Source organism: Penicillium concentricum, assembly GCF_028827145.1.
Source record: "Penicillium concentricum strain IBT 3081 chromosome Unknown utg000001l_segment0_segment0, whole genome shotgun sequence".
Taxonomy (NCBI): Eukaryota; Fungi; Ascomycota; class Eurotiomycetes; order Eurotiales; family Aspergillaceae; genus Penicillium; species Penicillium concentricum.
This window is the reverse complement of record NW_026622754.1, coordinates 6,579,789-6,602,159: the sequence shown is the minus strand read 5'-3', so window position 1 is coordinate 6,602,159 and position 22,371 is coordinate 6,579,789. Positions and strand designations below refer to the sequence as shown.

Sequence of the window (22,371 nt, the reverse complement as noted above, 5' to 3'; positions counted from 1 at the left end):
TCTACTATATTAATTCTGGCTTGACTAGTAAAAAGAACTTTTATTTTGTTTCTCCTGATATCAGTCTGACAGTATCCGGTCTTAAAAACAGAGGGGGACTTTGGTGAATATGGCAGAAATGGCTTTGACACGAATATATGTCGCTTTTCAATCTATTTCTGTACTCAGTAACTGGTAAATTTCGCTTGAGATTGTGTAGTTCAAAGCTGTTGGATCTAAGTCATTGGGAGTCTCGCTGTTATCTTTTCGCTGTTGAACATATGGCCCAGTAGCGCAGTGGTCGTCGCATCTTGTAATGCGGAAATTCCCGCGCCACGGGCCTTTTTTTCTTTCCTTTTTTCCTTTTCTAGGGATTTTCACACCTAGCCTAAAGAGAATCATGCTAATCACGGCCGAAACCCCCGAGCCCATGAATAGGATATTAAGGCCAAATAAATGTTCAAACCTCAGGCGACCAGGTTGCCGACACCTATCAACTCAAAATTCCGGCATCCTACTTGTACCCTAAAGGTGCATTTGGGCTTTCCAGTCGTATTTGAACCTGACCCGTTCTTCCCCGCACGGTCCTTTGAACAGGGACACAAAGCCGGCCCCCAGGACCTCTCCAGTTGGCAATGACGTAAACATCCAACCGGCCCATTGGTCTTGCGCTGATCACTTCTTCCAATCTGATATGCTTCGACTACTTGGTTTATATAGTAATTAGGGATTGAAGTGTATTATTACTGGTCGTAACTTCGATCCCATTGTCCATTCGTGTGATGGCCCAGTTGATACATGATTCATCGGTCTACTTCACGCCCTAGGGGCAACCTCAGTGTTTGGACAATGTCCAATGACAGGGATGTCTCTTTGTGCCGTGTACAAGATCTGCCCTGCTTTTTGGTTGTTCGACAATCCTCTAGCCCAGGTTTCAAGGGCTCAGTATCCAATAATTCGATAGAGATCCCGCCCTTTTGACCGATTGGGCTACCTATCTAAATTATGTTACATGAATCGCACTCTACGCTTCCTAGCGGATGATTCCGTGTGGAAGACAGCCCGAGCTAAATGCAAGCTCGACGCTTTAGTGTATCTCAAAATTGGGGGCGAATGGATGCTTGTTCTATAAAGCAAGAAAATCCCCTCCAGTCCCCTCACCCTTGAAGCTTGAAGCTATTCTCGCTATTGCTCTAGATTTGCTCTGATAGGCTATGATAAACTGCAAATTTCTGATCAGGTCATTCTACCTCTTGCTTATGATCCTTTATATGAGAACATCTTCCAGCTGACTTGGCTACACCCAGAAGCTAGATGATTGCGCAGTACATTGCTACTGTTTCATGGCATATTTGATCATCACTTGACACCCTATACTCATTCAATATGAAGGAGAATGGAAGGACCGACTCCACTGCGGAGAAGGTAGAGCATATAGAGGAGAGCCCAGATCCCACATGCGTTCACAAGGAAGAGAAGACAGACCTCGAGGGCCGCTCTCCTAGTAATCTCAATGCTGTCTTCGAAAACCCCCTTGCCGGAATTTCCCGCGAACAACTCTTTAAAGATGTTGTCGAATTTTGCACCAAGTACGATTTGATGGATCATGTCGAGACTTTCAAAAAGGGTGCTCTCATTTCGCAAAATCCTGCATCGGCAACCAGTCTTCCCGAGTTATCGGAGGAAGAGAGGGAGGCTCTCGAGCGTGAAAATACCCATAAGTGGTCACAGCCATGGCAGTTATACTTTCTAGCATGTACGTGTGAGAATTCAAGCGATCCATTGGCCTAGACTAACTTCCTTTCCACTTCCAGCAATGTGCTCTCTGGCTGCGGCTGTCCAAGGTATGGATGAGACCGTCAATAATGGTGCCCAGGCTATCTACTTTGCCGAAGACGTACGTTTCCTATCGTTATTTGTGCTAGTATAAATTGACTTTTGGTCTAGCAACTCAACATCACTTCCAAAAATATCCAAGGCCTTGTTGTCGGTGCCCCATACTTAGCTTGTGCGATTATCGGTTGCTGGCTTACTGAGCCCTTAAATCGATTATTTGCTCGGCGTGGTACAATTCTCATCTCATGCGTGATTGCAGCTGTTGCCTCGGTATGGGAAGGTGTTGCAAATACCTGGGTCAATCTTTTCATTGCTCGCTTTGTTCTTGGTCTGGGGATTGGGTCAAAGTCGAGTACAGTGCCTGTATATGCCGCGGGTGAGTGTTGTTGCATAACTTTCTTTTCGTTATTGCTAATTCAATAGAGTGCTCTCCCGCTCCAATCCGAGGTGCTCTTGTTATGATGTGGCAAATGTGGACGGCCTTCGGTATCATGCTTGGCAACATAATGGGTGTTGCGTTCATGAGTCTAGATCGAGACATCAGCTGGCGTCTCATGCTAGGATCCACTGTCGTATTGCCACTGATTGTCTGCGCTCAAGTCTACTTCTGCCCGGAATCTCCAAGATGGCTGATCCAGCATGGCAAAATCCAAAAAGCCTATACTAATTTCCGTATCCTCCGTCCAACGGACATCCAGGCCGCGAGAGATTTGTATTATGCACATGTGGGCGTTGAGCTTGAACGAAAGATTAACAAGGGCAAGAATTTCTTCGCAATGTTCATTGAGCTGTTTACCATCCCACGAAACCGCCGTGCCACGCTCGCTAGCTGGATCGTGATGTTCATGCAGCAATTCTGTGGAGTCAACGTCATTGCGTACTACTCTACCTCCGTCTTCACTGAAGCAAGTTACAGTCTGACTAGCGCGCTACTGGCATCCATGGGAACTGGTATTCTCAACTGGGTCTTTGCCCTACCAGCCTTCTTCACGATTGATACCTGGGGTCGCCGGAATTTGCTACTTTTCACTTTTCCCTTCCTTGCTATCACTCTCCTATGGACTGGATTTTCCTTCTGGATTGAAGAGGGTAATGAAACAAGCAAAAAGAGGATTGCAATGGTCACCACGGGAATGTACCTGTTTGAAATATTCTACTCTCCTGGAGAAGGGCCCGTCCCATTTGCGTATTCCGCTGAATGTTTCCCGCTGCAAGTCCGCGACGTTGGTATGTCATGGGCGACAGCGACTACCTGGTGCTTTAATTTCATTTTATCTTTCACTTGGCCGCATCTGGTCGATTCTTTCAAACCCCAGGGTGCCTTCGGTTGGTACGCTGCTTGGTGTATAATCGGATGGTTTTTGGTCCTGTTGTTTGTGCCTGAAACAAAGTGTAAGCATCCTGATCGATCTGAGATTAACTGTGCTAATATTCTATCGTCAGCTCTTACTCTGGAAGAATTGGACCAGGTCTTCTCTGTCTCGACTCGTAAGCATGCCTCGTACCAGATCAAGAATGCTGTGTGGCATTTCCGCGTCTGGGTCCTTCGTCAGAGACTGGAGCCTCTACCAGAATTCTATCAAGGTGTCGAGCGTCTTGCGGAAGTAGGTGATATAACGTCCAAGGGAGGAAGGAAGGGAGAAACAACGCATAACGACTAGAACCTGCAGATATAGAAGAGACAGTGGTGGTTTGTTATCCATGGGCTGCAGCGAGTGTTCTCGAACGAACTGGTCCGATTATAATCGATTATGGGGCGTGTTTAATGTATTACCGAGCTCTAGCTATGGTGAAACGAATCAAGTATTTTTATTTATATAGTACAGGAATATTCGGCCGCTTATGCGGCATTGTCAATTCTGGTGGACCTTTTTGGTTAGTCTTTTGGATGTCTAATCATATATGCGTTTTAGACGTCTTTTATAGATATTTCCTCCCCCTTCTCGGTTTTATAGCTAGAAGGATGAAAATGCCGAAATGCTTAAACCGTAGAGAGAACTTTTCTATGTATAATCAGGGATAAATAGACATAGGGGAAAAGGAACGAAATGTGTACAAGGGCTATATACATAGAACCTCCTGCTAAGTATTGCTGTTGATTGCTGTTGTCAACTTACTCAAGTCTCTTGCTTAGCACAACACCGTACCAAACCGTAGCAACCAAGCTGGCCAAATTGACCAAGCTTGAGATGCCATGCACGCGGCCGAACTTCTTGTTCAGGGCCAGCATCTCCTTGGAGTGAGGCGCGGGGTCGTAGCTCCTCTTTCCATCGCGGGATTCTGCGAAGGTTAGAATGATCAATTGTTTTTTTTCAACCAAAACATATTGACAGCAGCTAACGCACCTTGATGCTTGCGCTCACGCATCACATTGATTGTCATGGGACGCAACACAAACATGTTCACCAACCCAGTCACTGCCACAGTTGCCAGAGGCAAGAGGGTGTCAAGGCGGTTCTCGGGTGCAGCTAGACCAGATAGGCCCAATACCTGTCCGCCGTGGGAAGCGGTCAAGGCGACCACTACAGGCAGCGCAGTTTGCAGTGAGAAGTAGATGGGGAAGATGGCGGTCTGCAGACTAGAGAACTGGGGCCGCGGAAGGGCGCGGAAAGCAACGAAGCCTCCGACAAAAGACTTGAAATATGTCAGAAAATGCTCTTTGGAGAGGACGATTTGATATGCGCCCAGTTCAGATATCGATCTCACCTGGTAGAACTGTGTCCCTAAAAGGGTGCCGTAGCTACATCATTTATTAGCATATGAGTTATGATTTTCACTAATAAACAAACCTCAGAATATGATAGGGGCGAGGATCCATGATTTCAGATATATTATAACTTCGGGAGAGTTAAGTTGGCGATAAAGTTGATGTGAGGTTCCAAGCATCGAGGGGAAGAAGTGGGCAGTTATCGCTACGACCCGGTTCTTAGGGAAAACCTTGTTTCCACTGCCAAATAGGCATAGCAGTCTCATAGCGACGCACGGACCACCAAACACCAACAAACCGTACAGAGTGTGATGTCATGTGCCTTCGCGTTTCGGTCTAAACCGCAAGTGGAATTATCACGCGTCTGCCTGTTGTCTTGAGCCTCAAGCAATTTTGACTTGATATTTTCCCAACATCATCATCATGGCGGAGAAAGAAGCTACAGTTTACATTATAGACATGGGACGGTCTATGGGCGAGTGCCACCATGGCCGTCCTATGACGGATCTCGAATGGGCCATGCAGTATGTCTGGGATAGAATCACCGCCACAGTATGTGAATCGACTTTGCTCAACGCCAGAGAACTGACAATTTCAGGTGGCTACCGGTCGCAAGACGGCTACGGTTGGCGTGGTTGGTCTCAGGACAGATGGTGAGTGGTAGCCTACGAGTCAGCACCAATTGGGAGCCTTGTCTCATGCCTAGAACAGGAACTATCAACGACTTGGAAGATGAGAACTTCTCTAATATCTCCGTCCTCTTCGGTCTTGGCCAGTATGTGTGACGTGATTAATTGACTGTTTCATATCGAACCACTTGACTAAACTGTCTTTCAGGGTCCTCATGCCTGATATCCGGAGACTGCGAGAAACAATCAAACCCAGCAATACTAACAGAGGCGATGGTATGTGACAGTTGAAAACCCATCAAGCCGCTGGTTCTGACTTTATACAAGCCATCTCTTCTATCGTCATTGCCGTGCAGATGATCCTTGAGTACACAAAGAAAAACAAATACAAGCGAAAGATCGTCCTGGTGACCAATGGTACCGGTGTGATGAGCGATGATGGTATTGAAGATATCATCGAAAAGATGAAAGAAGTCAACATTGAGTTGGTGGTTATGTATGTTTCTTACCGATGTGACTTTACATTCATGCTAATATCATCCAGTGGTGCCGATTTTGATGACGCTGAGTACGGTGTAAAGGAAGAAGACAAAGACAGTCTAAAGGTACTAAGTCTTCTACAGTGTATTCGAATGTTGACGTTAATCAAGTTCTATGCAGGCTGAAAACGAAACACTTCTCCGAAGCCTAGCTGAGAACTGCGAAGGTGTTTATGGAACGCTGGAGCAAGCTGTTTCGGAATTGGATATTCCCCGCATCAAAGTGACCAAGAGCATGCCATCTTTCAAAGGAAACCTTATGCTCGGCAATCCCGAAGAGTATGACACAGCGATCACCATACCCGTGGAGCGATACTTCCGAACGTACGTCGCCAAGCCAATCTCAGCGAGCTCGTTCGTGCCACGCTCCGGCACCGAACCCGGAAGTCAAGCACCAGGTAAAGGCAATCTTGAAGGCGACGCTCTCGCCTCAGTGCGAATATCACGGACCTATCAGATCACAGACGAGTCTGCACCAGGGGGTAAGATTGACGTTGAACGTGATGACCTCGCCAAGGGGTACGAGTATGGACGTACAGCAGTTCCTATCGAGCAAACTGATGAGAATGTCGCAAATCTCCAAACCTTTGCTGGTATGGGGCTAATCGGGTTCGTTCAGAAGGACCAGGTGTGTCTCCATGCCAATCTCACGCGTGTTATAACAGCTAATCCTTGCCACATAGTATGACCGGTACATGCACATGTCCAACACGAATATTATCATTCCTCAGCGTGCAAATGACAATGCTTCTCTTGCGTTGTCTTCTCTCATCCATGCACTCTACGAATTAGAGTCATATGCGGTTGCCCGATTGGTGACCAAAGAAACCAAACCACCAATGCTCGTGCTGCTAGCCCCGTCCGTCGAGGCAGACTATGAGTGCTTAATCGAAGTACAGCTTCCATTTGCAGAAGACGTACGGTCATATCGGTTCCCACCTTTGGATAAGATCCTCACTGTCTCCGGCAAGGTTGTGACTGAACATCGCAACCTCCCAAGTGCCGCTTTGAAAGATGCAATGAGTGATTACGTGGACAGCATGGAATTTGTCACCACAAATGATGAAGGGTAGGTAGAACTCACTTGATTATCCAGTCACCCAGCTAATCAAAAGAGCCAGGGAACCCACTAACGATCTCCCAATTGACGAGTCATTTTCCCCATTACTGCACCGTATCGAATCAGCCGTTCGATACCGTGCTGTGCATCCAAACGATCCTGTCCTTGACCCATCAGAACGGCTCACCGAATTCGCACACCCCTCAGAAGAGATGGTCAAGAACTCCAAGTCCCATCTTGAGAAATTGATGTCTACGGGAGATGTCAAGAAAGGTATCACCAATTCTCAAACTGCATTTAGGAGACACCCTACTCATCAACGCATTCCGTTTTATAGTTCCACCAAAAACAAAAGGCCGTAAACGCCAGCGCGAGACAGAGAAACCCCTGTCAGGTCTAGACGTCGACGCCCTCCTCAGCCTCGAACCTAAGCGGACAAAGATTTCCACCGAGAACGCAATTCCAGAATTTAAGCAAACACTTTCCCGTGCAGAAAATATCGATGCAATCCACGATGCTGTACAGCAAATGGCTAAAATCATTGAGACCCAAATCACACACAGCCTCGGCCACTCGAATTACGACCGCGTTATCGAGGGCCTCGGGACTATGCGCGAAGAGCTCGTGGATTATGAGGAACCGGTGGTGTATAATGACTTTGTGCGTCAGTTGAAAGGTAGGATGTTGCGGGAGGAGCTAGGTGGGGATCGGAGGGAGCTGTGGTGGTTCGTGAGAAAGGGGAAGCTTGGCCTTATTGGGAAGAGTGAGGTGGATAGCTCTGCTGTTGGGGAGGAAGAGGCTCAAGAGGTGAGGTTTGATCTCTCGGTATGGAATGGAACGAATGCTAACGGTGCATACAGTTTCTGGCTGCCAATTGAGTTGAGTGGGAGCGGATTGATGTTTCCTCTTGGAACATGAAATAGCATGCGAGAGATATGGAATATTCACACTTTTTTTTTTTTTTGCGTCAGCCTCATTCAACCCATGTAGAGCTTTCTGTGCGAGCGATGCTATATGGTACGCCGTTAAAGGCATGGCCGAGGAACGAAAAGTCAAGTATAGTCGATCTCAGATGACTGGGTTCAACATGACTCACCATTTGGATCAAAAGATACGAGATTTAAAGATTTAGGGAGGAATGGAGTTGAAGGAGTTCATGAACAGCATTGTCATATCGACGTAGAATTGACACATACAAGAGCGAAAGACAGAACAACATGCGGCACGAAGTGAATCGGTACCCAATTGCAAGACGTCTGACGATTCGTCAATCAACAACAGAACCAAACGCCGTGCACAACATGCCCAATAACCAGTATTCGCTCCAGAAAACAAAAACAGACCGAGATTTGCAAATTCAAACATTAAAAAGCATCCAGATGCATCACGGAAAAGGGGTATGCAGAAGTATTGTCCCAGTGGGACGAGAAGAATGGAAGAAGAAGCGCCAACATGCAGAGTTCCTAGGGGCGAAAGAAGAGAGCAGAACGTCTAGTGAATGGTCTTAATTGCTCGTGCGGGGCTGATGGTATTGCTACCAATGCGGCCACTAGGTTTGCGAACACCACGAGACTCGCTACGGGTATTTTCTGTTGCCCGGCGAGGGCTGGAGCGAACTTTGCTCACCGAGATAGGGGCAGCGCCACTCTTGCGGGTCACGGGAGTTTTGGGTGCTGAGTGATCAACCCAGTTCTCTTGATCCTTGTGGTTGTCTTCTGCGAGGGTGTAGCTGGCTGTGACGGTGGCGGAGTAACTGATAGACCGTGATGTGGGCGAGGCAACAGGAGACCTCGATGTCCGCTGCGCTAATCGGCGCAGCTGGATCTCTTCTTCACTCTCACTGCTCTCGTTACTCTTCCTGTGGCTACGGTGGTTGCGCTGCTCGTTTTCAACAGCGAGGGATCCGGAGGCAGTTCTGGAATAAGGGTGGTGACGTGAGTCCTTTCGGTGGGACTTGCGAGGCTGGCCAGGGGTCGGTGCAGGAAGATCCTGGTCTGGGTAAGCTGCAGCTTCATTGTGATCAATCTCTCCGAGGGCTGCGCGTTTGGAGTGGCTATTGTTTGGTGGGGTGGAGACCACTCCGTTGCTAGTGCGCTTCTTGGTCGACACTCGCGGAGTGACAGGCGTTGACTGTGCTAGTTTTTCGCGCATGCTATCCTCAAACCACCATTCACGGAAAGCACCTTGGTTGAGGTGGAGCCAATGCTGCTGAGGTCCAACGACCATACCGGGTCGCATGAATCTCATGAAGGCAATTACTTCATTGGCGGTGAATCCGTACTTGTAAATCAGGTAAGCACCAATCAAGCAGCCTGTACGGCCTAGGCCTGCCTTGCAGTGAACTGCAATGCCCTTCTTCTTGATGGTGATCATCTCATGGGCCATTTTGATAAACCGTCTGACAAGCTGCAGGGGAGGGCACGTGCCATCCTCGAAGATCATGTCAATATGAGCGATCCCCATTGCGGTGAAGTAAGAGGGGCAATACAGCTCCGAGTTGAGTCGTACAACGAGGCCAACGTTGCGCTGGTGGAAATGGGCGAGAACATTCTTGAACGGCATAGGAAGCTTTGACGAAGAGATTTCCGAGATTGTTGCGGGCAATGCGTTGTACTCGGGCGTGTTGACGGGAATGGGTGCCACAGGCTGTTGCTGAGGAGATGCAAAGGCAAGGAAATCTGGCGTAACCCAGTTGAAGTCACCCATATCGACTCGCTCAAATTTCTCGTACCTATTGAACAAAATCAGCATTCAATCCTCGGCAGTGTAAACAGTGGCACTTACTCCTCAAGGTTGAAGTCGCGAAGTCCGCAAAGAGACTGCTCCTTGGCCTTCCACACTCCATAAACGACATCTTGAATGTTCAATATGAAATCTGCCTGGCTGTATCCAGCATCGCGGAAAGGCATGTAGGGAGGGTCTGCCTGTGCGATGGGTGCCAGAGCCAAATGAGGTGGCCAGGATTGAATCATGACCATATAGCATGCAACAAGACAGGCCGCATTGGCGCGACTCCGGGGATCAGTCTTGCTATAGAAGACTACCGGGCGGTCGCTGTTGGCTGGATCGCCAAGAATCTCATGGAAAAGCACGGCAAACCGGTAAAGATGACCAATATGGAGTGGGCCGAAATCAGCGTGGAAAGCATTGTAAAGAAGAGTGTCATCGACAGTAAAGTACACGGGAGAGCGTCGCTTGCTCGGAGTGGCGGGCTGGGCACGTGCGCGCTTGCTTGGGGATTTGGGTGCATCCAGATGGAAGGGAAACGGGGTTCTGGAACTGGGAGCAGAATCATAAGATGCAAGGTAGAGACGGTCTAGATAATGTCTTTTCTTAGCTCTCAATGCTGGGTGAAAGACATTTAAATTGTCGAAGAACATTATACCAACCTTGGATGTACTCGATCATCTGGCCGCCGTGATTGAAGTCGGTAGTCATATTGGAGGTTGTTTGTTGACAGCCACCGAGACTTGGAGTGATTGTGTAACGCTGATAAACAGCGAAGGTAGATCAATATGGTACCGTTACAGGTCCTGTTGTTTTAGTGTGACTCGGAGGATAGCAAAGCCAGTAAGAAAATAGTCGCGGTAAAAGTAAGACCTAAACGCTCATGATCAAACTCAGGGAGATAGATCTATGAGGATAGGATGGTAAGAATAAAGAGAAAATAAAAGGGATGCGAAAAACCTGTACAGGTGGATTAGAGGAAAAGGAAATCAACACAAAGTCCGAGTTCATGATGTTTGGGGCAGCTGCCATGCCACTGTTATGTTGCGCCTTCCCTGTTTGGGACTAGTGGCGACCGTTGACGTGACAACGCTAGTTGCCTCAGGCATTAATCGTTGCCTGCCACATTCCAAACATCAACACCATAATAAACAGACAAATTGTACAAACTGTACAAACCGCACAAATAACACAAACAACACAAACTGCACAACACTAATAAAACATCAACTCTGAAACCCCATAACTCACTTCTCATACTTCCCTCAGATCTCCACTCGGAATCCACACCCTAGTCTTCACCTCTGAATCCTATATCCTAATTACACATGAGAATACCGCATGTCTCTGGCGGAGAATTGCCCTTCGTGTTTCCAATCAAGGTCCTAGTTAGGCTTCCGATCTATGTCAGTACATGAAGTCAACAATAAGGCACTTGCGCGCCCCTTTGCTTCCTCTCATACAACACGGCCGACATATCACTGTTGGCTCATAGTGGTCACTGCAATATGTAACTATCCGTACTATCGAGGGCCATCGTCATCCCAGTGAGAGATGATGTCCAAATCGCTGCGCTCTCCAGTGCTTGACATGAGTGACCTATCTAGTATGCAGTATGTAAACCATTGGCACCTCTGAACTGTATGCTCTTGGAGGATATTTGCTTGATACAGCAGCTTGTTTAGGACTTTCCTCGCTCATGCCTATCATGCTCAATGGTTTGTGGCGATTCTACACTCGGCAGGTCATTCCTGGTGGTTCCTTTGGGCAAATGATCATGTGGGCACAGTCTGCTCTGATGAAGCATCTATGGATACCTCCAGCGATTTAGTTTTCCTAACCGAAGACCGTTTTCGTATCCAAAAGCAAAATAGACGGTCTTCAGTTTCCCCTTCCAAACAGAATGTGCCTCCACACGCCAGTAAACACCAAGGGCAGGGTGGCTGCTGCAATATCGGTAGAGGCTTCATTTTATGCAGGGTCGACGCAAGGACGTCTGACGGGGAACTATTTTGTTTTCAAAGTTCAAACGCTCCACTTAGGAAAACTCACGTTCAGTCCCCCTGGGAAAGCCGGTGATCAACCCATATTTGAGCCCCGCATGTAACGACCCTTGCCTTAGCCTATGGCCAATGCGCTAATATGCATCCCTCACTTGATTTTGAGATGTTTCCTATGGTTGGCTGGTCTTAGTCTTATCCTGACGGAGAATATTTGACTTGGTTACACATGTTCGAACAGACCATGCGAAATCTCCCACGTTGCGATTTTCTCTATATAAGACTATATGAGATAACCTCAAATATCGCGCAAATAAGAACAAGCTTCAACGATTCACTAGCCCGCTTATCCGGGCCAACCTTGCTGGGAATTTGCTCCAACCAAATCGCTTGCATCTTAACTTGAGACTATTTGGGGACATACATCCCTTCTTTTGTGCAATCTGCGCTAAAGTGAAACTACTTACGCAACTTGATGAATTGCAGCCCGTTAGCACCGGTTACGATAATAACAGCCATGGTCAAAACATCGCCCCTAATCATCCCAGACGCGAGGGAGCTATTAATCACCGTGCGGAGCACATTTCCAAAACAACCCCAGAGAATTGTATATAATCCGGCCTTTAGATCCAGCAGCTTCGCATTCTCTTCTATACACAAGACATTCATTCACTTCCAGTCGCTCTCTTTATACCTGTACACTTCTTCTTCGCCGATTCACTCTTTTTAACCATTTGAATCTTTACACCTATTGCAACAATGAAGTTCATTGGGTTGACCATTTCACTCGCTCTCGCTGGCTTGGGCTACTCTGCCGCTCTTCCCAGCCTCGGCAATGTGGAGGGTACTGTTGCTGGTGTCACAGGTGCCGCCACTAAGATTGTTGGGCCTGTCACCTCCATCGCTGGCGGCCCGACAGGTGCCCTCAAGCGTGACAATACTGCTGCTCTTGGCGAGACTGCCGAAACTATTCCAAGCCTTTTCAACAGCGCTGTTGGCATGGCTGGTAGTGCTGTTGGTACTACTGAGAACGCTGTTGCCGGTGCCGGTTTACCTACGAAGCGTCAACTCAACGACGTCGTTGGTATCCCTTTTGGAAGCGCCGGTTCCGCCATTATCCATGAAGCCAAAGCTTGGGACCTGACTAGTGGCGCTGGTACTGCCAAGGACGCCGTTGCCGGTGCCGGTTTACCTGGGAAGCGTCAGTTCAATGACCTCGTTGGTAGCACACTTGGGAGTGCCGTTCCCGCCATTATGCACGAAGCCAACGCTGGTGGCCTGACTGGTGCCCTGCCTGGTGCCGATTTACCTGCGAAGCGTCAGCTTAATGACCTCGCTGGTAGCACACTTGGGAGCGCCGTTCCTGCTATTATCCATGAAGGCAAAGCTGGAGGCCTGCCTAGTTCCATCAAGCGCGATGGGACTGCCGCATTTGGGGAGACCACCGAGACTATTCCCAGTCCTGCCAACAGCGGTATTGCCATCGCTAACAGTGCCGTTGGTACCGGTGAAAGCCTTGCATCTAACGCCGCTAGTATCGCAGAAAATGCGGCTGGCCATACTTAGTCATTACGATATACAAGGTTCACGTTTCTTCGTTTCTTCCCACATATGCTCATCCTTCGGGATTTTTTATGATTGATTGACTTTTCGTGTACAATATTTTGCCAGTGCGTTTCATACCTCCGTGTGACTTCCACGTAATCGGCCTGGGAGGAACAGCCTTGCTAAAAAAAATTGTTTTGTCTTTGTCGCCCTAGTTTTCCAGGTCTTAGAGAATGCATTACGCCTTTTTCTAGTGATACTCTAACCTTGATCCCAACGTAGCGCGTAGCTGTAGCTTATTGGAGCCTTTCAAATGTCCCTGTTTCGAAAACAACAAGAGACAGTCTGGCACCTGTATCGATATGTTTTTGGATATATAGTCTGCTGGATTTTGAATCCCATTCATGGGAACTACTTGGCCAGCCAAATCCGGTTGCAGTCAAGGGAAATTGACCTATGACCAAACACAGTATGGAGAAGCCTTAGCGTATTGAAATTTTTGGTAGCATTTAATATATATGACTCTTAGTGGAGTCTCCTCCGATACCTTAGTATCAAATAACATAGCTGACGGAATAGGCAGCTAACTGCCAAATGGTATGATCTCATGGTCATACATATGTAGGTGTTTCCTATTTGGTGTTATATCCGATCAAATATATATCACATTGAAATTCATGAAATGAGATTCTAAGCTGACAAAACCTGATCGGTATAACCTCGGGATCTAATAAAAAGCCCATGAATCTAGATTTCATCGACAGTCAGCAATGATTTGGAATAACTGTTATGCTGCCCAGTACGATGAACCAATCAAAAGACAGTCAAACCAAAGCCAATCATCAATCGGCTCGGTCGATTTCCAATTCCGTCGGCTCATCTGGATAACCCGTGCCCAGCCCGTGGCCAATTGGTAAGAAAGTGAGTCGACCTCGGTCCATCTAGACTATCTGAAGAATACAAGAAGAGAGTCATGTTCTCGTTGCAAAAATTCCCTATATCACATTCTGCCAAGTCTCTCCGGTCAGCTATCCAGTTAACGACGTCATTCTATTTATCCCCGCGAACACTTCAGAGGCAGTTTCCTCTTTTCGCATATCCCCGTCAAATAACAACCATGTCTTCAGCTACATCTTTCTTCGACTTCGAGCCTGTCGATAGTACGTATAATCTCTGTGCTGTTCCTGTCTAAATTCTCCTCTCATCACATGCATACACAAGTTCCAAAGAACCTAATCGCTAATCAAGCCCCGCGTACAAACAGAAAAGGGCGCACCCTTCCCCCTCTCCTCGCTCAACGGCAAGGTCGTGCTAGTTGTGAACACAGCTTCGAAATGTGGCTTCACGCCCCAGTTCGAAGGCCTTGAAAAGCTCTACCAGGACCTGAAGACCAAGTACCCTGAAGACTTCACCGTCATCGGATTCCCCTGCAATCAGTTCGGCAGCCAAGACCCTGGTTCGGATGATGATATCCAGTCTTTCTGCCAGCTCAACTACGGCGTCACATTCCCCGTGCTCGGAAAACTGGATGTGAACGGCGCCAACGCTGCACCGGTGTGGACTTTCTTGAAGGAGCAGCAGCCTGGGATCTTGGGCATGAAGCGCGTTAAGTGGAACTTTGAGAAGTTCCTTGTTTCCGCCGATGGAAAGGTTGTTGGTCGCTGGGCTTCCCTTACCAAGCCCGAGGGACTTAAGGATACTATTGTTCAGGAGATCGAGAAGGCCAAGAAGGAGGGCACTCTTGCTTCGCTTAAGAAGAATGAGGCTGGTGCCGAGCAGGCCAAGTTGTCGTAAGGCTGTGCTTGAGCTGTTCTTTTCTGAATAATTGTGGCGAAACCTTCATCTGTTTTATTGTATCTATATCCCGCTGCTTCTGCTTGTGACATACTCTACTCGTCCTTTTCGGTTCACGATTTCGGTCTACGATGGGAATTTTACCGAGTGGTAATAGTAATTCATGTTCCAGTACCAAAGATGCCAATTTAGTAATAGTCGCTAGATCAGTTCCTTGGATCTATATCCATTTCCGCGTAACATGAGGCCAGACTCGGTATGCCCGAGAGTCCCTGACGTCTAAATTTAAGCAGAGGAACCACCCTTGGGGACTAGGTTCCGTAGCGATAGATCGTAGACCACATCCTCGACCTTCTTGACCTATAGTGCCACACAAATTAGAAAATTAAGACAGCGAAATAGACGTTGCAATGATTTCAACATACGCTGTACTTGATACCGTCGCTGCGCTTGCGCAGGATATCGTTCTTCAAGTTCAAGAGCTGGAATCCAGCGAAAACTTCCTTGACAAAGTTGCCAATCTGCATGGGACGGGTGTAGTCACCCAGGGTGACTGAGTTGACAGCCAAGCGAGCCTGGGAAGAAATTAGCTGTGGCCAGACAGGGAAGCTCTGAGATTTCGGGAAACGAACCAATTCCTCAACCATGGCAATCACTGCCAGCAAGTACTCCTCAATCGTCAAGTGGAAGGCATCCTGCTCCTTAAGGTTGACAGGAACTAATGAAAGAAGGCTAGTTAGTATTGGACATTGATGTACGTATACAGCACCCGTGATGCTTATCATAGATAGAGATAGCAAAACGTACTGTTCAGGAACTTGCCCACATCCTCGATGGTCATAAAAGATGTTGAGCTAGGTCCCTTGTGCTCTTGGAGTCCTCCTAGCCATGCGCAAAGCTCAATAGAGGCGACCTGATAGATTGGATTAGCAGAAGTCTTCGAATATTGAATGTCAGAAAACAAACCAGATTTTGCAGCTCACGGGTCCATAGCCCATTGTACTTGTAGAAGGGATGTTGGTCTGCCACGGCCTTCAGGCGAGCAACCTCTTGCTTTTGGGCAAGAATTTCCTTGGTGACATCGTCAAGCACAGGCTTCACTATTGTAGAAGTCAGCAAGATGGTTCATGAGAAATAGAAGAATAGCATGGAACGCTGCCTGGGAGATCAGTGTAGGAATTCGACGGTTATGCGGCGAGGAAAAGAGACAGAAAAGAGGAGGGATCAGGCAGTGAGGCCAAAGATCGAATGGAATTATACCCCAATCATCTGGCCATATCACTTGCGATGAATGATAGATACTTACGCTGATCAGCAGGCGTGGAATGAGCCCGCGACAGGATAGCCTGTGTGGAACGTCCTGTATCAATCAATATCAGTTTTCATGTTCGACCTGTGACTTCAATCCGGGAGTGCCGTCCCCGGCAGGGCGGACACCCTAGAAGTCCTGAACAAAGTCATGAGTTGCAGAGCATACCTCTTCTGGCGAGTGTTTGGACAATCTCATGTAGCTCCTATCCAGAATCGTTAGCTAAATGTCGATGTTCCTGGCTCAAGGATCTTGTTCCGGTGTAGGCTTGGCGCGCGAAGAATTCACCAAGCTCAGGACGCGTTGGTATCACTTACATCTCGGACGGTGGTCTCCTCGTCGATCTTCGTCTGAAGATTCTCGAAAATGCGTTGGTCAATCATCGTGTTGCTTGGTTGTGGTTGTAGATAGGTATTTGAGAGAATTGAAGGCAGATCTGCGAGGTGTGGTGTTGGAAGTGCGTTACGTCAAAATCCATGTTAAAAAAAGAGGATAGCTTGCGCAACACGCCACAATTCCTTGTTTAAATTGAAAGTTATATGATGAGCTGTGATATCGCTTCCTGAAATGTATTTTACTTTTTGAAGATGAACTTTCCTACAAATGAAGGTCATACAAGGCCCTCACTACGATTTACGACACTGGCCTACAGCTACCAGTCACGGAATGATTGATAGAGCTGTTGAATAGGTAGGTATTCTCAGTTGCATATTAAGTGATTTGGATCTCAAAAACTGAGGCTTGTATGTGACTTGTGTTCACTGTTCACCCCCAATCAAAACGACTGCAAAGGCGACTCCTCCCCAGAAACAAAAAACTCCAGAACCATGACCATATTTGCAGGTTTTATTGTTGCCAGATCAAGTCTAGTGATCGTCGTAAATGTCGTAAGGAAGCGATACACACACTGGCCGGTGCCAGGGTGATCACGCAGCGAGGGAGGCAATGCTTAGTATCGGTATCTGGTCGAGTAATCTGTAAAAACCGGCTGTTAGCAAATGGTGTTTCTATACCAGAACGGAGACTGAATGTACCTTTGGGGCTGACCACCAGACCACGACCCTTCTTGGCGCCCTTGTATATCGTCTCGATGATGTCGATCAACTCCTGCTTGTCCTCCAGCACCCAGTTCAACTTGTTGTTGTTTCCCGTGCCGAAGTCGCACATCATGTGCTTGTTGCGATAGAAGAACATGATCGTCATCCGGTCGTAAAGCTCGTACATCTGGTTGAAGTCTGGGACTTGGTCGAGATCGCATAGGTAAATGACGGCGAAGTCTGGGAGTAGGCCTGTTAGCTGCTGTTCGATTTCCTTTGGGTGTCTCGGTCACTCACTCTTTACTCGCTCGGCGATCTTGTAGAGAAGCTCATCTTGGCGGATACCTAGGAGAGTGGGTTAGTCTGGGACCCTGCGAATGGATGCGGGTGGCACTCACAGTCGGGATCGTGGTCGCGCCCGAATCGGATCACCACCAGGCGTTCTTCTTCAGAGAGAATAGCCTGATCCACATGCCAGGCTGTTTGCAAATGAGGGAGAACGATAGAACCCATTGCGACGGCTGGTTTTGTGTCGACAGATTGGAGTATGCGGAGTGGGAAAAAAAGGAAGGCTTATCGATTGGGTCCCCGCGATCGAAGCTGTCGCGTCATGTGACCCATCTAGCTGTATTACAGAGTACATAGTGGTGACGAGTTGTCTAGACTGCTTGGTCTGTTTCTCAGTGTATCACTCAGTGTGTAGCGTTGGAAACATCACAGCGATGAAGTTGTGGATGATCTCTCATCCAAGCCCTCACCTCGGTATCTGATCAAAAAGTATACATCGTAGGATGTGATCTACAATCTATGATATACGTGACGGCTAGGGTATCTGTATAGCAATGCGTTATCAAAGTGCTTGGTCTATTGGCCAGTGTCATATTGGAAGGTGTTAATGTATTGTGGATGGCCTCTCATGCGCGTCTCATCCTGCTATCCGACCGAGAAGTACATTATAGGACGCGACCTACGGTCTGTGACCAGTGGACCAGGAAGCTACGGGATCGGGGGCATCAAGGGCCAGCTGGAATACGACTTAAGATACTTAAGTTGCTAAGGGAGGCTGATTTTGAACAAACATCTTTCTTCTCCAAGCGCCCGAACAAGTCGAACAGTTGATGAAAAAGGAGTTCGCGTCGATCGGGGGTAGTGTAAGCCCAATGACACTGTGCAACGAGGCATGCGCAAGCACAGGGGCCAAGTCGCGGGGTCCAAAAATAGGAATAATCAAAGTGTTTCCTGGACGGAAACTTTCAGAGATTAAACTGAAAAGAACAGATACTACACTTGATCTAAGCCAATAGGCAAAGAGAGCTGAAGAAGAAAAAAAGAAGAGGAAGTTCTGGGGGGGGGGACCATTATATACCCTCAGGGCGGTGGGTCCATGCCCGCGCGTGATTAGCCGAGCCAATCGGAGATAGCGAATAACCCCGGGCCTAAGCGATGTGATGACTCATTCAGCTGACTCATCAACCCTTTTGCCCTACCCTATGTCCCAATCCAGCCTAGTGCGACACACCTCTGGCCGTGAATTTTTGATAACCAAATCGGCTCCACCGTGAAATTTAGGAAGTTGTCTTGACCACTCTCTCGTCGGCGCAGGATATTCACCTCTTTGCGACCTTTCCCAATCCTCCAAAATCCATCCCCCCCAATCCATTAACAATGGCTCCCGCTGCTGTACGTTGAAGTCCAAATCGCTTTGCTGTTCCCCCCACCGGAGTCTCTGCGGGCTCGTCTTCGACAGGACTGTGAAACTCGGTATTGAAAAATCTATCGAGTCTCCCATGTCGAAGACGAATCCGCGAGATTACCACCGGGGCTCGACATTATGGAGCAGTAGGCTAATTTGATTTTATGTGGTATAGGCTCGTGGTCGCAAGGCCCAGAAGGTTACCCAGAAGTTCGTTATCAACGCTTCCCAGCCTGCTAGCGACAAGATCTTCGATGTCTCCGCCTTCGAGAAGTTCCTCCACGACCGCATCAAGGTCGAGGGCCGTGTCGGTAACCTTGGCGAGAACGTCGTCATCTCCCAGTCCGGCGATGGCAAGATCGAGGTTGTTGCCCACATCCCCTTCTCCGGCCGCTACCTGAAGTACCTGTGAGTTTGTCTTTTCCCCCGGGATTATCCCCAATACGTTGGACTACAGTTTTGTTGACCATTGCCTTTTCTGCAACTCAGCACCAAGAAGTACCTCAAGAAGCAGCAGCTCCGTGACTGGCTCCGTGTCGTCTCCACCTCCAAGGGTGTCTACGAGCTCCGCTTCTACAACGTCGTTAACGACGAGGCTGAGGAGGATGAGGAATAAGCGTGTCGCTCCTGACATGTATTGTTTCTTTGCCCCGTTGATCGATCGGTTCTAGTCTTGTGTGTGTCGCGCTTGGAACGTCTGTCTGGATTGAGAGCGAGAGCCATGGGGGGATAAGATTGGTCTATGAGGCCACGAATAAAACTAAAAAAGTTTATACCCTCATATTATTCCTGCGTAATAATAATGTAAATTGTAAACTGTACGTTGATTGCACATAAATGGGTATCGTATACAAAAAGTGAAAAACAAAATGCATGAGATGGGAATGAGGAATACATGTCCCGCGATCATCTGCTGGGCTTTCTCTTCTGGACCATTGTCCATGAAGATGTGACAGTTGATACTCGGCCGCCACCCGGATGGACCAACTTGCCCCCCTCGATTTTATGTCCATTCTTCTTCAGCGCTTTCCATTTCTCACCCACTTTCACTCTCACAAGATCACCTGTAGCAATTGAATCCTCCTTTGAGTCGTGTCCATTGTCCCCGACCTGGATGTCACGGCCAAGGTGTCTTTGAGCAAGGGCCTTGAGACTTAGACGAATAGGGAGACCCTTGGGGTGGGGGTACAGAAGGACGGTGTCAATGACGGTAGGGTGGATGATACGGCAAGCGTTGAGGTCGTTGTCGATTGCATGGCCGATGAGAGGTGTCTCGGGCTGGAGGAGCTTCAGAAGCAGGTCGCGCGCCTCCGCTGGTGACTGAACAAGTTGCAGGGGTGGGTTGGTTTTCTTTTTCTCGTCTGCCGATGGTGAAGATATGCTGGGAATTGGAGTGCCATATGGCTTGGCGGAAGCATAGTGTTGTGATGTGACACCGGAAAAGCGTGTGTTGAGATCTAACACCTCGCCCATAGGCCGGACCAGCACATCAAGGAGATCACCGCCTTTAGGCCAGCTGACTGCAGTGAGACGAATCAGTTCGAGACCCAATGTTGTGTAGCCCATCTCGCAATCAATAGAGACCGGTTCCAGTGGTCCCTTTCCTGGCTGCGATGGGGTTGTCTGAAATTGGAGGATGGATGCAAGTCGCTTGGTCTCTGAGACCTTGAAGACATGTGTATTGGCTCTGGTGCAGCCTGTAGACGTCCCCAATGCTTCGCTGCAGCAGGGAAAGTATGGCTGGGAGGGACCGGTGACATGGTCTGTTCTCTTGCGCTGAGGGTAAACGGGCCGTCCTGGATGATAGTCGCAGTAGCCGCCGCTGGCCAGGGCACCATCATCGCGACGACCTGGGAATACCTGGAATCGTTGACTGCACCTGTCACACTTTTCCCAGCCCTTGGACTCGTCAACACCTCTCTTGGCGGTTTCCATCTCTGCCTTCGTGGGCTGTTTTGTGACATATCCATGATCTTCGAGGCCAGTGAGGGGCGTGACTAGCTGGGATACAACTGTGATTTCTTCTGCGGGAGTGAGGCCTGTGTTGATAGGCATGGGCATCGCCTGTGGCTTTTGGACGGGATTTATCTTATAGTATCGCGCATTCAGATGAGACATCACCTCCTTGACCCATTCGTCAATGCCCATCTTCGTAACTCTCACGATTCGAAGTTTGATAACATTGCCGTAAACGGTTGGACTGTCCCTGGCGAATTTTTCTTCCTCGTCCAGAGCCATTGTGACGAGTTCATCGGGGGTTAGGATGAAACACCTATTCGAGATATTCTTGTCTTTTCGTAGCTTTTCATTGAGAGCAGTCATGGCGGAGTGCAGCTTCTGGAGAATAGCAGTCCGACTGCCATGAGTTGCCGGTGCATGGGCAAGCATGCGAGGATTCAACGTTTCTTTCGGAGCTTTGCGCGGAGGGAGCTGTGATGAAGATCCAACGGATGTATTAGTGCGCTTCACAGGCTCGCTCCCCGAAGGGTTTGGTGGGCCATGGCTTGAGGTAGGCTGGGCGGCTTCTTGAGCTCTTGAGGTATCTTGTGTATTTTGATCTTGCTTGGAAGCGACTGGTTTCGATGACCGCCGTCCCATTTCGAGGGATGATTCTTTTAAGTTGCAAGATGGAATGGGGGACCCCGGTAACTGTGTGCTTTCCACTTTGACCCGTTTAGAAGGAGGACCATCGTCACCTGACGCTGGAATCTTCAAAGGCTGAGCCTCAGCTGGGGTCGGCTCATTATCATGAGAGAATATGCATTTCAAAAGAGTGCAATCCTTGCCTTGCGGGCATGGAATTGCCCCAAAAAGGCCGAGCGATGTGAACATGATGAATGATGACCAGATGAGAAGACAGGTTAAGATGTAAATATCCAGGTCTTAAATGCAAGAGCTAGTCAAAGTCGATCACAATTTTTAGAAATACATAATTAATATGTATGGCTATCGTGCCTATCGACCCTTTTGTGTTTGTTTGTGCACCGAATAGACCGAAACGAATATTGCAAGTAATGCTATTGCATCATTCAGGGCTTGCTTGTGGCGAAGACCATTAAAAATGTGCCAAGCTGCGTGATCCCAAACAAGGCAACTGGAGCTTAAGGTAGAAAGCAGATTTGAAGGGATAAGAGATCAGATTGACATCACTAGAGGACAACATTATTGGAAGCTGTTCAGCGAAGTGATAAGTCAATGCAAAGAAGACAAACACATGCCTAATATTGCAGGCAGAAACACGTAACTAACTAGGGTCTGTATCTGATATCATTTCCTATTGATTCATGGTTCTGCTCGGTGTGATTGAGGGCTCCTAATCTCTGACAATGAACACATACGGATCTACATATAGATATATGTTGGTACTTCGAGAATTCGCCTGGCATGGAAGTCCCTTATCGCCGATAGCTCCAGGGCTGACGCAGATGCGCGGCCTTCGGGTGAACAGACATCCGCGTGTTAAATACTCCGTAGGTATGCTCCTTTTTCTTTCCCCTTGGAATCATTTCCATTCTC

General features: G+C 48.1%; 11 protein-coding genes across 11 annotated transcripts; 5 read left to right on the top strand and 6 right to left on the bottom strand.

The window, feature by feature from the left end:
• Positions 1-1,365: 1,365 nt before the first annotated feature.
• N7517_002540 (sugar porter family MFS transporter) lies at positions 1,366-3,476 on the top strand (the record flags this gene model as incomplete). Its single annotated transcript, XM_056720270.1, has 4 exons — positions 1,366-1,735; positions 1,794-1,876; positions 1,927-2,191; positions 2,239-3,476. The coding sequence occupies 4 exons, from the start codon at positions 1,366-1,368 to the stop codon at positions 3,474-3,476; spliced, it is 1,956 nt and encodes a 651-aa protein (XP_056584405.1).
• A 452-nt stretch (positions 3,477-3,928) lies between these two features.
• On the bottom strand, positions 3,929-4,633 carry N7517_002539 (DUF4149 domain-containing protein; the record flags this gene model as incomplete). The annotated part of the gene is made up of 4 exons (XM_056720269.1): positions 3,929-4,095; positions 4,161-4,449; positions 4,522-4,555; positions 4,605-4,633. The coding sequence occupies 4 exons, from the start codon at positions 4,631-4,633 to the stop codon at positions 3,929-3,931; spliced, it is 519 nt and encodes a 172-aa protein (XP_056584404.1).
• Positions 4,634-4,945: 312 nt separating this feature from the next.
• Positions 4,946-7,628, top strand: N7517_002538 (ATP-dependent DNA helicase 2 subunit KU80; the record flags this gene model as incomplete). Its single annotated transcript, XM_056720268.1, has 11 exons — positions 4,946-5,074; positions 5,121-5,175; positions 5,234-5,297; positions 5,360-5,427; positions 5,479-5,647; positions 5,696-5,756; positions 5,812-6,318; positions 6,374-6,759; positions 6,812-7,023; positions 7,088-7,557; positions 7,611-7,628. 11 exons carry the CDS (start codon positions 4,946-4,948, stop codon positions 7,626-7,628), a joined length of 2,139 nt encoding a protein of 712 aa, XP_056584403.1.
• Positions 7,629-8,241: 613 nt separating this feature from the next.
• Positions 8,242-10,188, bottom strand: cdcA (phosphoprotein phosphatase CDC14; the record flags this gene model as incomplete). The annotated part of the gene is made up of 3 exons (XM_056720267.1): positions 8,242-9,481; positions 9,535-10,066; positions 10,140-10,188. 3 exons carry the CDS (start codon positions 10,186-10,188, stop codon positions 8,242-8,244), a joined length of 1,821 nt encoding a protein of 606 aa, XP_056584402.1.
• Positions 10,189-11,750: 1,562 nt separating this feature from the next.
• N7517_002536 (uncharacterized protein) lies at positions 11,751-11,996 on the bottom strand (the record flags this gene model as incomplete). The annotated part of the gene is given in 3 exon segments (XM_056720266.1): positions 11,751-11,878; positions 11,902-11,925; positions 11,945-11,996. The coding sequence occupies 3 exon segments, from the start codon at positions 11,994-11,996 to the stop codon at positions 11,751-11,753; spliced, it is 204 nt and encodes a 67-aa protein (XP_056584401.1).
• A 240-nt stretch (positions 11,997-12,236) lies between these two features.
• N7517_002535 (uncharacterized protein) lies at positions 12,237-13,043 on the top strand (the record flags this gene model as incomplete). Its single annotated transcript, XM_056720265.1, has 1 exon — positions 12,237-13,043. One exon carries the CDS (start codon positions 12,237-12,239, stop codon positions 13,041-13,043), a length of 807 nt encoding a protein of 268 aa, XP_056584400.1.
• Positions 13,044-13,995: 952 nt separating this feature from the next.
• Positions 13,996-14,816, top strand: N7517_002534 (glutathione peroxidase; the record flags this gene model as incomplete). The annotated part of the gene is made up of 2 exons (XM_056720264.1): positions 13,996-14,182; positions 14,287-14,816. 2 exons carry the CDS (start codon positions 13,996-13,998, stop codon positions 14,814-14,816), a joined length of 717 nt encoding a protein of 238 aa, XP_056584399.1.
• A 285-nt stretch (positions 14,817-15,101) lies between these two features.
• Positions 15,102-16,508, bottom strand: N7517_002533 (translin; the record flags this gene model as incomplete). The annotated part of the gene is made up of 7 exons (XM_056720263.1): positions 15,102-15,176; positions 15,242-15,534; positions 15,624-15,729; positions 15,783-15,916; positions 16,123-16,176; positions 16,294-16,330; positions 16,443-16,508. 7 exons carry the CDS (start codon positions 16,506-16,508, stop codon positions 15,102-15,104), a joined length of 765 nt encoding a protein of 254 aa, XP_056584398.1.
• A 566-nt stretch (positions 16,509-17,074) lies between these two features.
• N7517_002532 (DIM1 family thioredoxin-like protein) lies at positions 17,075-17,675 on the bottom strand (the record flags this gene model as incomplete). The annotated part of the gene is made up of 4 exons (XM_056720262.1): positions 17,075-17,100; positions 17,160-17,402; positions 17,460-17,507; positions 17,561-17,675. 4 exons carry the CDS (start codon positions 17,673-17,675, stop codon positions 17,075-17,077), a joined length of 432 nt encoding a protein of 143 aa, XP_056584397.1.
• A 1,152-nt stretch (positions 17,676-18,827) lies between these two features.
• On the top strand, positions 18,828-19,471 carry N7517_002531 (60S ribosomal protein eL22; the record flags this gene model as incomplete). The annotated part of the gene is made up of 3 exons (XM_056720261.1): positions 18,828-18,842; positions 19,031-19,263; positions 19,345-19,471. The coding sequence occupies 3 exons, from the start codon at positions 18,828-18,830 to the stop codon at positions 19,469-19,471; spliced, it is 375 nt and encodes a 124-aa protein (XP_056584396.1).
• A 290-nt stretch (positions 19,472-19,761) lies between these two features.
• rex3 (putative RNA exonuclease Rex3) lies at positions 19,762-21,687 on the bottom strand (the record flags this gene model as incomplete). The annotated part of the gene is made up of 1 exon (XM_056720260.1): positions 19,762-21,687. One exon carries the CDS (start codon positions 21,685-21,687, stop codon positions 19,762-19,764), a length of 1,926 nt encoding a protein of 641 aa, XP_056584395.1.
• Between the last annotated feature and the right edge of the window lie 684 nt (positions 21,688-22,371).